Source organism: Oreochromis niloticus, linkage group LG5 (genome assembly GCF_001858045.2).
Source record: "Oreochromis niloticus isolate F11D_XX linkage group LG5, O_niloticus_UMD_NMBU, whole genome shotgun sequence".
NCBI classification, from domain to species: Eukaryota; Metazoa; Chordata; class Actinopteri; order Cichliformes; family Cichlidae; genus Oreochromis; species Oreochromis niloticus.
The window spans coordinates 37,124,174-37,144,057 of NC_031970.2; the positions used below are offsets into that span (position 1 = coordinate 37,124,174).

Genomic DNA, 19,884 nt, shown 5'->3' on the forward strand with positions numbered 1-19,884 from the left:
CTTCTGCTTTACAAGAAAAGTGGAGGGGAAAGGAAGTGCAGAGTGCTATGAAGATGGGTTAAAACATAAAGAAAAGCAGTGGGTGGGGCACATGTTTGTGTGAGTGTGTGCAGGAGTGTCTCTCTGACCAATGGGGCTGCGGGAAAGCGGCTGAGTTTCTCCGCCCTGTGTAAAACAGCCGGGCTCACTGTGACAGCTCAGACAATATGCTTGTGAGGCACGGAGGAAGAGGACAGCCCGGAGACTTTCCACACACACACACATGCTTCACTGGAACTGCGACTCTCGGCAGACGGATTTATTTCTCTGTGTGGATGCAGCTACTTCCTTAACGATCATGGTGAGTGTTGCAGCTGCTTCTGTGCTTCAACAGTTACTCAGCTTTTACTTTGTAATGCAGCATCCACCCTGTTGTGTCCTGCCATCCAGAGGAATGTGCCCGCAGACCACCTGCTTGTCTTTCGCTTCAAGTCGCGGTGTCGGCTACCACCACCTATTTCTACACACACCCCTGTGACCTGCTCTACTGTAGGCTGTAACCTGAGTCCATCCTGACACAGAGCTGAGAGGGAAACTCTAAGAGCCTCATTAACACAAAAGCCTTTAGAATACAATAGAACAGAACAGAATGCCTTTATTGTCACTATACAGTTGCACAGTGAGATACAGAGCATCTCCTACTCAGTGCAAACATGCTGGGGGGGGGTACAGTTCTGCAGCGCTATATACATATGGACAGTATTAACAGAGGGAAAAAGATATATATATATATAAAATGTACAAATATACAAGAAGTTGCTCAGCCGCAGAAACTGGGGATGTGAAGCTGGATATTTTCAGAATGATAAACCCAACAGACACAAGCTCTCATTATTCAAACTATCATCTGATCGCTGAAACTTCACGCACTGTGGAAAATCAACTTTCGTGGCTTGATTGCATTGCAACCTCAGCTCACTCATCGACTACATGTTACAAAAATAGTTACTGCAGCAACTAATGCAGTGGTTTCTAGATATGTTTGTGGTTTTCAAGCCCAGACACTATGATTGTTTTGAGTAGGGCTGATGCAACGTCAGATTCTAACTTAATGATTATCTTCATTTTTAAAAAATCCCTATAATATTATCCTAATATCGATAGAAAATTACAGAAATAAGTGTTAGTCAAGTTATTGATTTGTTTGTTGTCTTTTTTGGAAACTGATTAAACTCCAAATACAAGTGAATGGTGAGTCAGTAACCAGAACTCTCATACGCACAAAAAGAACAATTACACAGTCATTTATTATTGTAACAGCTCAGGCTGAACAATTTGGAGGCAAAGTTAGAGGGAAGGCTGAGATGGGTGAAGAGGAGGAGGAGGAGGTTCATGATGTAGTGAAGGAGGCGATGCTGAGACAGGGTGAGATGGACGCGGACTTTCTCCTGTAGTGAGGATCATATGTGCGTAATTGACACTGTGTCCTCCATTATCATTTTATTGGAGCCTTTATTTTGTGTGCCTTTATTGTGAAAGGAGGTCAATGTGACATTTGGGAATATGCTGAAGAAGTTCCAGTCCACAAAAATCAGACTTGGTGGAGGGCTTATGCACACTTTAACGCTTTAATTTGTTAGAAAAGCTATATATCTTTTCTAACACACACTGTTTTCACACCTTGGCTCATGTGATTAGGTAGAGGATCAGTAGGGGGTCCATGACCCTCTTGGGGACACTCCCATAGGGCTTAAAATCTGGGACTCTCCACCAGTTGCTCTTAGAACTGAAGAAACTTCTCGGATGAGAGGTGAAACGTCTTCAAGGAAACTTAAAGAATTCCAGACACTTTTCTTTCCAAGCTCCGTAGACTACGATGACCTGGATGACTGAGAATCTTCACAGTCATTAATATAGGCCACACCAGGTGGGTAATGAATCCTACCATTTCACACCGTATCACGGTTGTCATCGTGTATTTTCACCATTCTGTCTCCAGAAACGAGTGTTTGTTGAAGCACTCTGAGAGTTGCAGATCAGGGGAGCACTGCGGCCAACAGCAGATGTGGAAAGCATTAAAGTGAGCTGAGAATTCTGATCCAGTTCCTGCGTTGGACAGTTCTCAGGCCAGTCGGTGTGTTAGGTTGGGTGGTAGAAAAAGTTTAAAAACCTCTATATGATGAATGAAACAGCAGAGCGCAATCTTCCCAAACCCTATCTGGAGTTAACAGTGGTGGGAAAGGATATGCATCATTCTGACAATCCCTGAGCGAAGCAACCAGTTTGACTGTGCTCATCTTATTCATCTTCCCTTTAAAAATACTGTCTGGCTTGGCTGATGACTAACTCTGTTTAAGCAATCGAACTTCCCTTACATAAGGGTTGTTTTATATCCGATCCACGCCTTTATCAGGCTGCAAAAAGCTATTTTGGGCTGCCTTGTGTTTTGCTTAGTGCCTGTTTTTATCATCTGAGAACAGTAGTCAGTGCACAGTCACAGAGGTTTACACAGCAGGACGCTGGTGTGGAGAAGTGGCAACAACATCACCCACAAAAGGAAGCTGATCTAAGTTTCTTGAGCTAATTTAACCCCTGTGATCTCCAGTCATGCGTTTAACTCCTGAGGACTTTTGAGGTACTTTGGGAAATCATTAATAAACTGGGTAACTGGATCCTCCTCAAACAGACTACAGTACTTACTAATTACTACAGTAATGATAAATGAGTGGATCCAGCTCATTTAGTGGGAGGTTTAGCTGAAAACCATAACTAACAGTTCAAGCTGTTCAAGTTTGTAATAGCAAAAAGGTAGTTGCGAAATAAAAAATTAAAAAACAAACCCATCAGCTACAAACACGAGGAGAATGCTCATGGTTGCTCATGCCTTTCAAGCCTTTTTTTCATATGTGAGGGAATTTTATGATGTCTTCCCGCTTATTGCTTTGGTTTCTACTCCCATCAGTGAGGAGCAATAAATAAAACTGAGCCCACAGTGTGTTACTGTTTGAGCTAAAGAGTTAGATGTGTTTATGAAGTCGTTTGAGGCCAAATTAAGTTTCTCTCCCAGCTTGCTGAGCTCCCCCAAGTGACCAAAAAACAACTTATGCCACTACCAAAGAAGTATTATAGTAGCCAAAGCAATAGCCCTACCGAGATGCACGTACTGTAAATTGTAATGTTAAAAAATAATTTAAAACTTTCTGAAATGAAGTGAAACACAAAAGAATGTGAAGAAAAGGACGCTAAAGCAAACGCTCTGACAGATATCAGATGTATTAGTGCCGGGCGGTACTTTCATGTAATGGAAATTTATACCACAAGAGCGTGACTGAAGCATCCTACGTCAGACAACAAATAGTGGTTTATATAGAGCCTGACTGATATAGAATTTTTCAAGGCCAATACCAATATTTGGTGATTTCAATATTCAAATATACTGCCCTACATTTCATTTATCTTTAAGACACAGAGAGTATAAATATCTGCTGTCATAAATGTCAGCAGATCAGCCAACATGCAGCCTGCCGATAAAACAGCAGATTTTATTTTTTTTAATCAGACCTTTGAGTTTCTCTTCAAAAGTTTGTTTTGGCTTATTGAAACATTATCATCTAATACAGCGGTCTCCAACCCCGCGGGCCAAGGACCGGTACCGGTCCGTGAGTCGTTTGGTACCGGGCCGCGAGAGTTGAGGCTCGGGCGTGAAATTTATGGTTTTCAGGATTTTTATCGGTTTTTATCGTTAACTCGGTTTCCCTGGGTCTTTTTCTGCGTGCTATGAATAAATCTTCTTCTTTTGGTACCGGTACTAGTTTTATTTTGTTGTATTTAAGCGACACCTCAAAGGCCGGTCTGTGAAAATATTGTCTGACATAAACCGGTCCGTGGCGCAAAAAAGGTTGGGGACCGCTGTTCTAATAAACTGAATATAATGTTAATTTCATAGAACACGCTCACACAGGTCTCATGAACTCAAGATTGTATAACCTTTGAGGTAAGTATGTCAGTAGTATAGTAGCGCCCCCCACCTGCCCTAAACTCTGTGGCTTCTGTGGTATAAAGCTCATGTTAAAGATATATTCTGTCATTTAAGTCCCCCGGTGGGGATTTTTGTAAATAAACTGAGCTATGTTTACTTCCCAGTGGCCACACTTGAGCTCATGAGATCATTCTTGATTTAGGAAACAATATTTTAGTTCCTCAGTTATCAGTGAAGTCACATATGAAGTTTACTACATTTCTGCAAATTTCACCACCAAAGAACATTTAAGTAATCCCTCTGTTTGCATGCAAGTCTCTCCCTTTTTGTACTTGAGCGCGAAAAGTAAAGAAAATACATCGATAACATGAAATGTGAGTGTTTGACACCGGAGGGCTACTGCAAAAATGAGCTGATACGGTCACCTTGCTCTTCACTACTGCAACTGTACTAATGTATTAAAATGATCCCAAAGCAAAAATATGTTGAGCAATCCCGTAGTGAATATCTTTAGTGAGAGAAAATGCAGAAGATGAGCATGAGGAAGTGTGACTATAAATAAAACCAGAGTGCAAGCAATGAGATAAGTTCCTGTCAGGGAAACAGTGGGCCTGCAGCCTGAGTGTTATCTGTATAAATACTCCTCACTTTGACCAGCCTGTCAACCACTGTTTATGCTACACCTCTGCAGATGAAAGATGCATCTCACCGTAGTGCATTTGTAGTCTGTATCACAGAGGCGCCCCCGCTGATTTTGAACACAGCCCCGCTATTAACGTTTTGGTCATTTTAGCACTTTGGTTTTTCAGATCCACAAGTGGTTTGGACATGAACTGCTAAGTTATCAGGGTTTAACTTTAAGCTTTCTAATTAGAACATTTGGTTTGCAAGGTACATCTAAAAACTGTGTCTCTAGACACAGATTGGAAACAGCTGTTTGGTCACAAGTCAGGAAAGCACTGCTGGAGAAGCATGACATTCTTGATAACTTTGAATCGCGTTTTAGGAAGTTGCACTCCACAGAAACGGCTCTCCTTAAAGTCACAAATGACCTTTCGATGGCCGCAGATAGCGGTGACTGCTCAGTCCTTGTTCTATTGTCCATATGAGGCTTACTGTTTTACAGCATATTCTTGTGTAGACGGTAGCTCGTCGCGAATAGAACACTTTTGGTGTCAGTGGAAACATTTTGGTCAGATGTAGCTGAATTTTCATGCAGTGTTCTGCAAGGATCTGTTTTAAGCCCCTTGTTATTCTCGTTACATATCCTGTCATTAGGCCTTATTATTATTAGTTTTATAATAATTTCCTATCATTTGCATGCAGATGATATCCAATTGCACCTCTCTTTTAAACCTTGTAAATTGGATAAACTATTTGTTCTAATGGACTGACGAACAGTTTTCTGCAGCTTAACACAGACAACACCGAGCGTTGCTGCAGAGAGCATTAAGCCCCAAATTAGACAACGTCTGGGTTCTTACTCATCCACAGTAAAAGCTACTGCTCGCAAACTTGGGTCAATTTTTGATCAGTCTTTGACTTTTGATGTTCATATCAAGTCTGTGACCCACTCTTGCTTTTTCTATTTAGGTTTTTTTTTTTTTTTGCTAAACTCACGACTGACGTCTCCAAAGGTGAATTGGAGATGCTTGTTTGTGCATTTTTCTCCTCCCAACTTATTATTGTTATTGCTCTTTTCTCTTGTCTGTCAAAGACTTCTGTAAATCACCTTCAAGCTGTCCAAAATGCTGCAGCAGGGCTTTTAACTCACACTCATAAATTCACGCTCACTCTTACATTTACAGCCTTACGAGGAGAGGCCCCCACTCATATCATTAAGCTACTTTACCCTCATTCTCCAAACCAGATCCTTAGATCCAATATTAGTGGTCTTCTGGAAACAAAGTGGGATCGTGCTTTCTAAACCTTATCGCCAAAACTGTGGAACAGTTTCCCTCCCCCTCTACGCACCATTGACTCTGCAGCTTCTTTTAAAAAACAGCTGAAAACACAACACTTTGCAAATGATTCTTGTCTTAAAAGTGCTATCTGAATACATTTTACTTAAATCTTTTAATAAGTAGTGAATTAAGTTCAACCATGTATCTTAATGTAACAAAAGGACTTTTTTTTGACAAAACTCACTGACCAATACTCAGATCAATGGAAAAATCCAATGAACACAGTGAAGATCTCAGAGGGAGAACTGCTGATTTACACAAGTCTGAAAGATCTCTTGAGCCATTTCTAAACTGCATATTTTAAGATCAAACAACAAATAAATAAACAGATACAAGTTGTTCGGATGCGTCACCGCTTTATTGAAGACTCACACCTGCCCACGCTTAAAGTGAGTCCAAAACAAATTCAAGGTTGAGCACTCAAATTCTTGTTTAGAGTCATTTAAAGGTTTATGCTGTACAAACAGTAAGCCTCATATGGACAATAGAGAAACTGCAGTTTTTAACACTCTGCAGTTGGCTTCAATTTTCAGCCACAGACGCTGCGCTTGTCAAGTGAAGTTGTAGCAGAAAAACCACATCGGCAGCATCGAATTTCCAAATGGTGTAGTAAACGCTTCTAATTTGTAAAAGGAAATATTTTGTTTCTTACTAGTTTTAATCCTGGGATCAGGTTTAACAAAAGAATCCAATAGTTATTCCATCAGTAAATTTTTCTGTCGAGTATTGAAACTTTAAATGTCTAATACTTTTCTTTAGTTTAGTCATAGATCAGTCCACCAAAAGCTGCTTGGAAGTTTTCATTAGTTGAGTTTTTGACATAGTTCTCACCAGTTCCCATACAGGAAATACCAGGGCAGCTGCAGCGAGTCAGTGTCACTGCCACAGAGTCTGTGTTAACCTCCTCTTGGATTTGTTTGGGTTGGGGGAAGGTTGACAAAAGAGATTTTCCACAAAGCACATCTGAAGATCATCTAAGATTTGAAAAAGTGATTGACCAGAGACAGATTCCACACGTGTCAAATGATAATTTATGAGGATATTACACTTTGCTTTTTCCTCCATCTGTCTGCGTCTGCACACACACACACAAACACACACACCGCCCCCACCAACACTGTCCTTGTTTCTGTGGGAAATTCTAATATGTCATATTTACAAGCTGACTTCCTGTACACATTAAAGACAGGAGTTGATCTCAGCTATGTCTCATCTCCAACACTCCGCTCCCACCACTCTGCCTGGGAAAAGAATTTTTGTTTCTTAAATCCTAGTGCATCTCTGGTCCTGTGTAACAGATTTGCATTGAAGGTATAATGGACGAGGCTCTGACCTGACCCCGAGGTCGTGTCTTGGTCAACCAAAAGGGGGATGTTCCCACACTAGGAACTGATCCTAAGCTTGTTCATGTTCCACCGGCTCTAAAGGTACATAATACTACATAAATACTACTTGCACGATGCTCTTTGGCTATACAGGAAGAAAAGTTCCAGTTACCTTTCCAGTGTGTAGTACAGTTACAAAATACCCGCTGAATGTGCGTCACTGGTTACAAAATACTTGGGCAGTAGAATTATGAATAAACACAAGAGGCAACAAGTTTCTATATGAACTCTCTCACAGCCTGTGAGGGACTGCATTTTGACCACTGTGACCTCACTAACAGTTTCTAATAGTAATGAAGATTTGTATCTTCATTTGTAGAAAACTGAAGAAACCCTTTTACAAAAAGTAAATGAATCAAATGAAAACGCTGGCCTTGTTAGAGTTTCGAAGAGTCCAGTAATGGGGCATTGGAGAGCTCTGAGACAGGTTGGTCTGTCGACCTACGTGCCTGTTTCTGAAATCCCCTCACTACTGCAGATAACTGGCCTTCCTTGACTTAGTTTTGCAAAAGACCTCTTCCTGTTAAAAAAGAGTTTGTCCTTCCCACAGTCACCATGTGCTTGGTAGTCAAAGACTCAAAGGCCCAATCGACGTGACTACAAAAATAGGCCCCTCCCTCCACATGGCACAGCTTTAAGTTAAAGTTGGAAAAGTTGGACACATAAGAGTTTTTTATATTTGTGTAACTCATGGTTGTACTTTGTGAACCTAAGCCTAACTTTATTGTGCAGTCAAAATTTTCGCTATGAACCAAATTTTTACCCAGTTGTTTTATACTCTGTTGATTAAAAATAGGTTTGGGGTTCAGAGGAGCATCCTGGCAAATATATGACCTGTATTTTTGGACCTAGCTGTCTGTCATTTGTGATTAATAATGCTAAACCTGGTAGCATCAGCTATGCAGCGAGTTGTTTTTCAGCATGTATTATAGAGTACTTCAATGGTGCAATGGCAGTACAAATTATGTTTAGCAAGCCAAACAAAAAAACATAAGGGTGCTAAAAAGAGGAAGGAAAGAACAGAGCTGTGTACCGCCAAGACTTTTAGCAGTGTTGTCACCGACTTTGCAGAGTGCAGGGTCTGAATGATGACGTTATGATAACCGGGCAGTCTGTGTTTTCGTTGTTAGAAACGACTGAATTGTTACCACCTATGCTGAAAATATGCACTCACATTGTAATACGTGTGTGTACTACATGCATACATGTAGAAGCTGGTCGATTATAAATAATTGACTGTGAAATTCTATAACTGAATGTTCTGCTTGTGAGGACCTGTGGTTAATGAGCTTCTCTCTTTTGTTCCATACATGCAGTTGTCTTTGTTACATTAGCAAGGCTACATCTGTTTTGGGCTTTTGATGGCATAGTTGAAGAAGAGTTTATAGCGCAAGCTAAGATCAATGTCCCTTCCCTGACCTCTGACGCCGGTTGTTGTCTGAGTGCTGTGTCCGTCCTCAGGCCCATCACAGAGATGTGAGCATGTACCATTTGTGTCATATATCTGTGGAATAACATCAAGAAGTTTCCTTTCCTTGAACTACCAATCCTGGACACCAGGCTGTTTGCTTAAATAAATCTAACATGTTACCATTTTGAGACAGTGGCAGTGTTTCACATTTAGTCACGATGCTTCCTGGCATGACAGTGACTAAAATAAATGCGTCATTTTTGTGCATTGGTATTGTTGTTGTTGACCTTTTAAAAGAGGTACAATGACATCAGTGTTACCAATTCAGTTTCACTTTTTTAACAACACTTTAATCTATGCAATCTATACAACAGAAATAAATGCATCATTCGAAACGTGTCAGATTTATTTTTAATCCAGGACGCTCCGTGGGGGGAGGTTTGGAACAAGATTGTGACATTTTATCTTTAGAGTGCACAATGTACAACCGCTACAACTCGTTGGCTTCTACACCTGACTTTTAGTAGCCACTGCTTGCGTTGGTGAGCCAGTGAGCTGAAGTTAATTTGTGAACAGGACAGAGAAGAGATGGGAGAGGCAGAGGCAGCTGTCCAGCTGAAGTGCTGAAGCCCAGCTGTCCACGGGCATGATCTGCACAAGCAGGCGCGTGCAGGAATCCAAAAGAGTCACAGCTGAATCTGACTTTGTCACTATATTCGGGGATCACCACACAGACACAGAACCAGGGCCACAAGGCAAGGACGGACGAGTGCATGTGCCCCCCGAGGACGAGCGACCTATAAATGTCAGACAGCGTGTCATTCAGATAATGGCTATATATGAAATTTGGCCACCGACAACTAGGTCAGTCTTTTTACATGCATTCATGGGTTATGGGTTTTAAATATACAGAGTTTGGATAGTTTATAATGAAGCTCAGCAGTAGTCCTCTCAGGATAATGTGCACATGATTATTATAAGGAGAAAGTACAAAGTAGATCGCAGTGCCACGGTGCCTGACTGTCATCTGACCCTGTGTATTTCACTTGCATGTCTGTAGCATGACCCCGAGGATTAGGGAGTTTGCTGAGGCTTGCTGCATGTGTCTGTGTGTGTGTGTTGACAGGGGGCCGTGGTCTGCTGTGGTCAGTGTGCAACACAGGCCTGCATCCCAACAGGTGCTGAGCGTGTTGGTCTCTGATGTTGAATGGGCTCTTTGTTTCAGAAGATTCCCCCTCAGAGAGAGGGCAGAGCCAGCAGAGCACCCCTGCCCCAACCTCTCCCCGCACACAGAGTTATCAGCGGGAGGTGATGTCGGTGTTTGTTTATCCCAACGTCTATGCAACTGTGTTTGAGTAACCCAGCTATCCTTCATTAAACGTATTAGCTTTAAAGATTAGGAGTAGGTGTGAGCAAACAATTTAATAGCATAATCTGTAATCCTCAAAGCTTTTCAGAAGATTTTCAGTCACAAGCTAGTGGGAAATGTCTGATGCTGAGAAATTACACCACCAGAAAGACCCAAAAACTGCACTTCCTCTAGCGGTCATCTGACTCTCAAAAAGCGAGTCGATTCCCATAGATTCTAATGTTTAAACAGCTTTAAAAAGGAGGTTACAGCAGTGGAAGTGGTAGTTTGTGATTTTTGCAAAAGGTATGAAAAATGTTCCTAATCAGTGTTAAAAGGATTAATTTTACTGCTGCCTATGTTTCAGATCATAAGCTCATTTTAAATACTTTATATTCTGTTTAGTGTCCAGCATTATATTCAGTAAATCATCTGTTTGTAATGGCTGATGTGTGGGCATCATGTATCTCTGAAAATAAACAGAAACACAGGCCTGCATCTTGGTTTAAAAACAGTAAATTCAAATATATAAATAAAAAAATAAAATCAGCTTTTTATTATGAATATTATTGAAAAATGAAGGTAAAGTGTGAGCTGGTTAAACGTGTTACATTCAGTCAACTAATCTAGGTGCTGCTGAGCCGTGCCTGTTTATTACACCACACCAACAGCTTTCCTTGTTGAAATGCTAAAGAAGTTAACAACTGATCTTCTCTGCATCACACATGCTGACCGAGCTGTTAAGTGAGTGAAAAGTCATCTTTTACCATTACACATCACTGAAGCTTATCTACTTGCTAATGCTAACTGTGTTTCCACACAAAGCTCAGATCGGAGCTGATCTCAAAGTAAAGGCAGATCCAGCGTCATCTTGCCTCACATGCTGGTCTCCCACCAGTTTACCATGAAAAACCAGAGGTTTATGCACAACCTGCATGTGCAAATCACCAGAAAAAAGTTGTTCTCTATTTTTGCTTAGCTCAAGTCAGTGTTAACTAGAGACTGATACGATGGATAAAATATTTTAAGCACTGCTGTATATATGGCCAGTCCACTTAACTGCATCAACGCTTTCCTGAGTTTACTGGCTAAATCACAAATTCTGCATGATAACATTTTAAAAAGGAGGTTTATCTATGGTTTGATAATTAGTTAATGACTCGTGAGAGACATGTCGTTAACCAAAAACACTCCTTTTCACATGCCTTTTTAAAAAATCTTTTCAACTTAAAATCTTCGAGTCTTAAAAACATGATTTAAGACACAACCAAATGATATCAGTAGCAATGTCCACGTCTTTGCTTCCAGGCAAATAAATAAGTGGTTTGGCTCTCCATGCTCCTTTCAAAATTGTCGAAGTGAATTAAATTTATAGATGAAAAAACCTTTGATATGCATGACATTCACAAGAATTGAAAACAGAGTCATAAGCTAAGTTAGTGCCTGCATTCTCTTTCTTCTTTTGTGTTTGTGGCTGCACAGCATACCACTATTTGCTATGCATTCAACACTGCCCATTGGTTTTGGTTTAGGTGTGTGTGTGTGTGTGTGTGTGTGTGTGTGTGTGTGTGTGTGTGTGTGTGTGTGTGTGTGTGTGTGTGTGTGTGTCACATCTGTGTTCTCATACTGAATGTCTCCCCACAACACGGCTACCACAGAAAACAAGGCTGACTAGGCTTAAGTTGCAAGAAACTCTCACACACCACATGTTATATATACACATGTCACACATAGAAGAGCTGGGTAGTTTTATGGAATCGAGAACTAATGATGGCTAACAATGCTTACCAATGCTTGGCAGCGGCTTAACTACAAAACATGCATAAGACCTAGCAGTCATTCTTCTTTTATAAAGTCTAACTGGGATTCAAAACAAGTTTAGCAAAATGTATCGCCTACAAGAAGAAGCTTTGAAGAAGCTGCTTTTCTATTTTTCTCTCGTTAGGAAGCGCAGTCTGGAAGTGAAAGCAAAGAAACAGGTCATTGAAAGAAGTTAACAAGTTAATTTATCTCTGAAGTCTAAGTTATGGCAGGTAATAATTCTGACCCTCACCATTTCCATCATAATAAGTCATCTTAGTTTCTTTTCCAACTATTGGTAATCGGGAACAAAACACACGTATAAGTGATGCATATCAGAAGCTGTTAACAGTATTTTTTGCTTATTCCTAAAACACATGACTATGGCTAGGGTAGGGTTTGCAGCTGGGCTTGGCATTGTTGCCATTGAAGAATTAGACCTTCAATCGGGTTATGATTTTTTCCCTGTGAGCCTGACGACTGAGTTCTACTCACATTTTGCAAGAGGAAATACCATTATACGTGACCACAGCCTATTTCCTGTGTGGTAGTACCACATGCAACCTTCTAACCCTTATTTCATTTGTCTCTCTTTTTTTGTTGTTGTTTAGAACCAATTAGCAAAGGCTCTGTATGACAACACAGCAGAGTGTCCAGATGAACTGGCCTTTAGAAAGGGCGACATCCTCACGGTGATAAATCCAAACGTGGCTGGAACCAGCGGGTGGTGGATGTGCTCTCTGTATGGACGACATGGCCTGGCACCTGCAAACAGACTAAAGCTCTTACCGCAGATCGTGACACCAGCAGTGCATGAAATGCCCAGGTTAACTCATGGTAAAACTGATGACAGCGTGCAAAATATCTACCAGACACCCAGCATCCCCAGAACCACCACCAGTCCTGCTTATGAACGCATGGACATGATCTACAAGGTCCCCTCTGCTCACTTATTGGCTTCAAAAGGTCCAGAAGCACCAGGATTTATGCCCAGCACAGCAGGAGCCGAAGCAAACAAGGTACAAGTAGTTTTTTTTCTATATTTAGAAAATAATTTTTTTGTAGTTTTTGGAAAGGAGCTCGTTGTAGCTGATAGCCAGTCTGTTTGTCCAAGGTCAAAGTCATTCATGCTTCTTAGGAAGTGTTAATGCTCATGATTAGAGAGGTAGAAATGTTGCAGAAATGAAACCCCTGCTGACAAAAGAGCTTGCAGATGGAGACCAGGGGCCTCTCCATGGGGACAGGCATGCAGCACTGGGGTCTTTATGGGCCTGTAAAAGCCAAACAGACACAGACTTCAGACACTTTTAACTGCAAACAGCAGCCCATGCTGACAGGGACCCCAGAAAAACAGAAGTGTCTGTACGGCTGCTTCTGCAGCAGAAGGAGGGGGGATATATTCCCGCATGTTCACCATTTCCTCTCCTGCTCCAGGGAAGTCCTGTTTCTCTCTACAGTAGCTACTTAATTGTCATTGAACAGCATGGTTTTCATTACAGAGCTGCATTAATTGGCAAGGTGTATGAATAATAGCACTTTCAACAGGCTTCAGAGCAAACACTGTCCCCATAAACGTGTTAACGCATGTGTCAGTGGGGGAAAAGTGGCTTTGATCAAAGCAGAGCAAATGCTGCCAGTCAACTCCAGTATTACAGCCTGACTGTTTTGTCTGCAGCGTTCATCCTTCAGTACAGCATCCAGTCCAAATGGGAAGGTGTACGATGTGCCGAACCAACCAAAAAGAGCTTCCCTTTACAATGTAAGAATGTATCAAAGTCAAGATAACTTTAGATGATACTATTTGAGTGGGCTTTGGTCCGACAGCTTCATTTTCTTTTTATTGTGCTATTCGCAGAATACAACGCCTCCTACACCAATGCCACGAAAGCAAGTTCTGGAGAAGGGCCTTAACTCTCCTGAAACTTTAAGGTGTAGCAGTCCAGAAGACTCTTATGTAAGTTTCAGATGTTTTAGAGGATTCATTTCTACAGAAGAGGATTAGCGCCACTGAGAAAAAAAGTGGGCACGTCTTTTTTTTCTTTTCCAGAATTCTGAAAAAAAAAGGTCAGGATTCTGAGATTAAAGTCAGAATTCTGGAAAAGGGGACAAAAGACGTGCCCACTTTGTTTTTCCAGTGGCCCTAATCCTCTTCCGTAAATTTCTCTACCAAGTCATTCATTTCTTAATATCTTTCAACGGTTGATATGGTTTAGATTTGGTTGATTTCCATCCTTTTTATAAAATTTTTACCTGTTTGGAACATGAAGCCTTTTACCAAAAAAAACCAGACGTAAACATGTATGAAGATTTCTTTTGAAATCTAACATTTTGTAACATTGGCATTTGGCCAAAACAAAACTAGCATGGCAGATGTTAAGAGGTTAATGAAGCAAGGATTGGTGCCTTTTATAAATGTGGTCTGTTAGTATTTTTAAATATAGAAAATCAGTCAAGACATCAAAATTAACCTGCCTGTTAGTCTTTTGTCTAACAAAATACTGCTGATTATTAGGGTAAGGACATAGATCTGACTTATGGCACTGGGATGTTAGCAGCAGATCTTTTGGGGTCGATGAAGTGCTAATTTGGGCCTTTATGAGTCAGGTTTGTTCCTGCACATCCAGAAGATGCTTCATTGGATTGGGTTTGGGAACCAAAAGTCCCAGGGCACTAACTCAACTGTCAGGTTTCACGCAAAACAGATGTAGGACTTGTAGAATCACTTAAGTGTTGAACAACTTTGTTCTTGTTCACAGGTGTATCCAGGCCCACCACCCCCTTCTCAGGACCCAAATTATGACATCCCCATTCCATCAGCCACAGAATCCCGAATCAAAATGATAGATGGATACAACACCCTTCCCAGCCCTCGCAAACCTGAGTGGATCTATGATGTGCCAGTGGGACCTGAGAAACAAAGTCATGGCATCTCTGATAACTTGTCCTGCAAATCAGTTTCCAGGCAGATGTATGACACTCTTCCAGCACATCGAAAAGAAAGTCCACCTATACTGCTTTATGATATACCCAAACCAAAATCTCCTGATATCCAAATTACACCAAACGTTTACAACAAACTGCCATCCCTGAAGCCTACAGAAGAGTCTGTATATGTGGTTCCAGCCAAGGAAGAACTCCTCATCCAAGGTGTCACCGATCAGCCCAATGATCAAAAACCCCTAGAATGCAGGGGTAACTCAAGCAATGATTTTGAACTCCAAAGAGTGCGTCTGCAGCGGATGAGGAACTTTCTGGTCTGTACAACCTTTCACGGCATTCAAGAAAGTGGGGAAACTGCATTGCGTGAAGATGAGCAAGGTCGAAACCAACATCTGCCTGCAGCAGATAATCAAAGAATCAGCACAGCCTCCAGCTCTTCCAACAGCTCCTGTGACTCTCTGGCCCTGAGCTCCTCTTCCCCTGAGCTTCTGCGAGAAGTAACACTCAGTCAGGATGAGGCGTGCCGCAAACTGCTGGACTTGCAGGAGTCTGTTTGTGAAGCTGTGCCCAAACTCATGGACTTTGTCAGCAGTCATTGGAGGTGTAAGGGACATCTGGAGAAACATCTCAAGGAGATCAAAGAAGCAGCCGAGTTGATTGTATGTTCTCTGACATGCTTCCTAAACTTTGCCCTAGATGTTAAAGGAAATGCTCGTCGTTTGACTGATGCCAACCTGCAGACCAGGCTCTGTAAACAGCTCTCCATCGTAGAGGATTCAGGTGTGATTTTACAACAAACAGTGAGTAATCTGAATGCAGCCAAATGGCCTCTAAACAAGCTCAGTCAGGAACCGGGGAAGGTCCAGACACCTGACCAATTGGAGCGCTTTGTTATGGTGGCAAGAACTATTCCAGACGATATAAAGCGCCTAGTATCTATCATCAACGCCAACGGCAAGCTTCTGTTCCGAACGCCTCAGCGAGATCAAGAGTCTGTAAACACCACGGATCCTCCAGAAAAAAAATGTCCTGACAAAACCAAACAAGAAGGGGACTTAGCTGAGGATGACAATGATTACGTAGAGCTGCAGGTATCAACTTCTGTTCCTCTGTCATAATATGACTTTTTAGCCACAAGAAACCCATGCTGCATACTTATTAATATGTTGCCTTTGAATTTTCCTCAGACTAAGGAAGACGAAAACAAACAGCGGGAAGTGCAGAAGGAACCTAAAGAGAATGTCACACCAACAACAGAGACGACGAAGGTATGTCTCCTCATTAACTGACACAGTCCTGTACAACAGACTTTTTTAATTTATAAGAGGATTTCTGGTCTGAAGCAGACAAACCAGTCTAGAAGGCACGGCCATGTTTACCTTTATTCTGTTTCTCCCCTGCTCAGGCCAAGCAACACTCCTCCAACTCTGGCAGTGGCACCGAAGAAAAGGAATTATCTTCCATGTCAGAGCACTGTAGACTTTACTTTGGTGCTCTCCAAAAGGCCATTGGTGGATTTGTGGGAAGCCTTCAGGATGACCAGCCACCAGAGAAATTCATCTCACAAAGTAAGCTGGTGATTATGGTGGGCCAGAGACTGGTAGACACTTTGTACAGGGAAGCCCATCGTAAAGGGTCTAACCAAAGTCTCCTGTGTAAGAGCAACCACCTGTGCGCTCTCCTGAAGCAGCTAGCTGTGGCTACCAAGAAGGCGGCACTGCACTTTCCTGATAGGCAAGCTCTTCATGAAGCTCAAGAGTTCGCAACGCAGCTGGCCCAGAGAGCACAGCACTTTCGGCTATCGCTTGATCTCTGAGAGTGAGCCTACAGTATCAAGCATACAGATCTGTGTGAAGAAGAAGGTTTTATTCATCAGTCATGTAGCTATTTCTTTTATTAATCATTCTTATAGTGTACAACTTCTGAGCCTAACTATGCTGTTGCTTTAGCTGATGAATGCAGGTTGCTGTTTAAATATTAACAACTGCAGAAAAAAGCCGGCGGCACAGGTTATTTCAAAAAGGTATTGCATTTGTACTAAAAGGCAGTATCAATATAAATTGCACATTCAAGATGCTGTAATTAAGCCAATGTTATAATGCATTTTAAGTACAGAGTATAAAGTATTTTTTCTATATTTACGGGAAATGTATATTCTTTGCCTTTTGTTGCTTATCTGTTTTGTCTTGTTTGTTTATTTTACTATATTGTGTATGGAATATATTCCTCAGAGTAGCATGTTGTTACAGTCTACTTTTTGTTAATATCTATGTAAATATTTCAAAAAACAATTGTTATGCATTCCCAAAATTTACTTGACAAAAGACTGAGTACAACATATGTTGAAGTTCTGTTGATATTGAAATAAAAACACAGACACACACAACTGAAAACCTTATTTTTCTGCTTTTTTAATATGTTATAGAAAATAGATTTTAAAAATAGATTTAAAAAAGGGACTGGAAATGAGAACATTACAGCCCTACAAACTGTTCCGCTAGTTATCTAGTTCTTGGTATTGAAATGATGCTTTTGCATGAGATCAGAAGGGAAGATTTGTATTCTCTTTCTACCTGTTTGCCTGGATGTTCTTTTCAGTACTTCTGGGTTTTTTTCACTCGCTTTCTCTAAGCTAGTCAGCTTCTGTTCTCTCTGTTTTAAATTTCGGTGGTATTCTGTCATTCAGTCTGCAGAAATTCATGCAGGGCCAAGCACGCAACAAAACACTCTGGGGGGATTTACCGACCATGCATTAGCCCTTTAAAGCATGAAATAAATGTCAGAAAGGTTAATGGTATACAGTTAGTATAAAGGTGAAATTAAATGCATGAATATCATTTATATGTGATACATATCATCAGCTTAAATTCAAATTCAAATATAACTCTAACCATGAGCACCACAGCCACTGAGCACAAGCCCACCACAGTTCTTTACTGAAAATGTACGCAGTACGGAAAGCTAACCTGTTACTCCTTCACGAAACTGCCGAGCGTTTTCATGCAACTGCTGAGTAAGGCCTCAGTTTGTTTTTTGCAGGACAGTTCACAGTATGAAAAACAACTTCACATCATATACAGATCTGTTATCTGATTTATAACAGCAGGACGTTACACGTAAGCTTGAAATTTCCACTTTATCAAATGTCACTGAGCAGTCCTTCCCTTACCAAATCTAACCTCTCTTCTTCCTCTCCCATCCTGTCTTTCTTATTTTTCTCCATCTCTGAGTGAAGATCTGGCACCTCTGAACGAGGTTCCAGATCCACTTTAATCCTCAGAATGGTGTCATAAATCATTTTGATGTTTGAAGACTTGCAGTGATGGCAAATAAAAACTTCCCTCTAATGTGTTAAACCTAAAGTAACACACTTGTTTTGAAAATGTGAGGAGTAGAAAGTAAAGACGTTTGTTTAAAAATGTAGTGAGTGAAGTAAAAAGTTTAGAAATGAATAAATACTTAACTAAAGTACAGATAATTCTGAAAATTCTACCTAAGTACAGTAACAAAGTATTTGTACTTTATTACTTCCCCCCCTCTGTGAATGTGTTACACAATCCTCCTAAAAGTATCATCCCAGCTCAAAATCAGACCCTGCAACGCTCAGAGAAACTGCAACAAACTCAAAATCAGCTACACTGACATTAAAACGTAATTTTTCCCACTTCCTGATTTCTTAGTTACTTTGTTTGTTTTTTGCATATTTGTCACACTTAAGTGTTTCATATCATCAACCAAATTTTACTATTAGACAAAGATAACCTGAGCAAATAAAAATTCAGTTTTTAAATTATTTCATTTATTAAGGGAAAAAGCCACCCAGACATACCTGGCCTCATGTTAAAGGTTAAAGTTAGATAAAGACACATATGGGTTGTTTAGAAGGGTTGCCAGGAGAAAGTGCGCCAGGACAACTCGACTCGTCGCACACAAATGCCCAAAAGCCAGTAAATTATTATTTCCTATATGTTATACAGCCATTTTTCGTTAACACTAATAGAATTAGATTGTGGGTACAAGTGATGGAAATTAGCTTTCTCTGAATCATGGCTCTCCCTTAGTAATAGGGTGAGGAGGTCAATCATTTGGGAGCGACTCAGGGTAGAGCTGCTTCTCCTCCACATCGACAGGAGCCGTCTGAGGCTGTCACCTCCTGGATAAGTTTCTTTGGCATGTCCGAGGACATTTCCTCGGACATGCCAAAGAGCTTGCATCTGTCGGATGGCCTGGGAACCACTTGATGTTTTTCCGGATAAGCTGGAGGAGGTGGGAAGAGGGAGCTGTGGGCTTCCCTGCTTTGCCTGCTGCCCCCGTGACCTGACTTCAGATAAGATAAGGAAAATGACTGGATGATGTATGTTTTGTTATTTTAAATTCAAACTTTTATTGAAGTGGTTATCATGAATTTTAGAACAGCATGGATCATCTATAATTCACGTTAAGTAGTAAGTAAAGTTTTTTTATGTAGTGCTTTTCACAGACATAACAGTCACAAACAAGTCAAACACAATATCAAAGAATATCAGCAGGAGGCCCAATTAAACAGAACAGTTTAGTTGTTTCTATAAGAAAAAAGACTAAGAGGCTACAAGAAAATATAAAACCATATAAACTTGTTAATTAGACATGAGTATTTACCAGACAAGCAAAGTCCCAAAAAATCCGACTGGCTGCATTTTAGGATAAGTCGAAGCCGGTGTCCAGGAGTTTAACCCACACTGGAGATTAAACATCAGGATATTTCAGTCTCTGCTGCTTCAATACTGGACCTTATTTTAAAAATCTATTTTGAGTTTCTTTTCCTTCCATTTGTGTTATAGTGAAATACGACCATTAATGGCGTAATTGTTATATTTCTGTCACTGAAGCGTAAAAACATTTTTACACCCTGAAGTGATTGTTAGACGTCCGAGTCATTACATAACAGGAACTGGGTTTGGGATGCGTATACTGTCTTGCCTAACTGTGGACTGTGCACAGTAGTTAACCTTTTACCACCCACTCTTCTGCTTGGGTACAGCATTTTGAACTTACCCTTTAAAACCGCTGGTAGTATATAATGTTGTGTAAGAACACAA

The 19,884-nt window shown here is 40.9% G+C and overlaps 1 protein-coding gene across 2 annotated transcripts; it reads left to right on the forward strand.

The window, feature by feature from the left end:
• Window positions 1-9: 9 nt before the first annotated feature.
• cass4 (Cas scaffold protein family member 4) lies at window positions 10-17,193 on the forward strand. Of its 2 annotated transcripts, none has more exons than XM_005452227.4 (7): window positions 10-340; window positions 12,478-12,885; window positions 13,542-13,625; window positions 13,722-13,820; window positions 14,623-15,897; window positions 15,994-16,074; window positions 16,212-17,193. In XM_005452227.4, the coding sequence occupies exons 1-7, from the start codon at window positions 263-265 to the stop codon at window positions 16,620-16,622; spliced, it is 2,436 nt and encodes an 811-aa protein (XP_005452284.1). In that variant the 5' UTR covers window positions 10-262; the 3' UTR covers window positions 16,623-17,193. The 2 variants fall into 2 exon arrangements, with proteins under 2 accessions (XP_005452284.1, XP_025763336.1); XM_025907551.1 differs by lacking the exon at window positions 10-340 and adding an exon at window positions 1,848-1,906.
• Window positions 17,194-19,884: the final 2,691 nt, after the last annotated feature.

Excerpts from the sequence above, each read along its gene's own strand:
- cass4 (XM_005452227.4), top strand. The coding sequence starts at position 263 with ATGCTTCACTGGAACTGCGACTCTCGGCAGACGGATTTATTTCTCTGT. Across the intron at positions 12,886-13,541 it reads CAGGAGCCGAAGCAAACAAG|CGTTCATCCTTCAGTACAGC; the intron begins GTACAAGTAGTT and ends TTTTGTCTGCAG. Across the intron at positions 13,821-14,622 it reads GCAGTCCAGAAGACTCTTAT|GTGTATCCAGGCCCACCACC; the intron begins GTAAGTTTCAGA and ends TCTTGTTCACAG.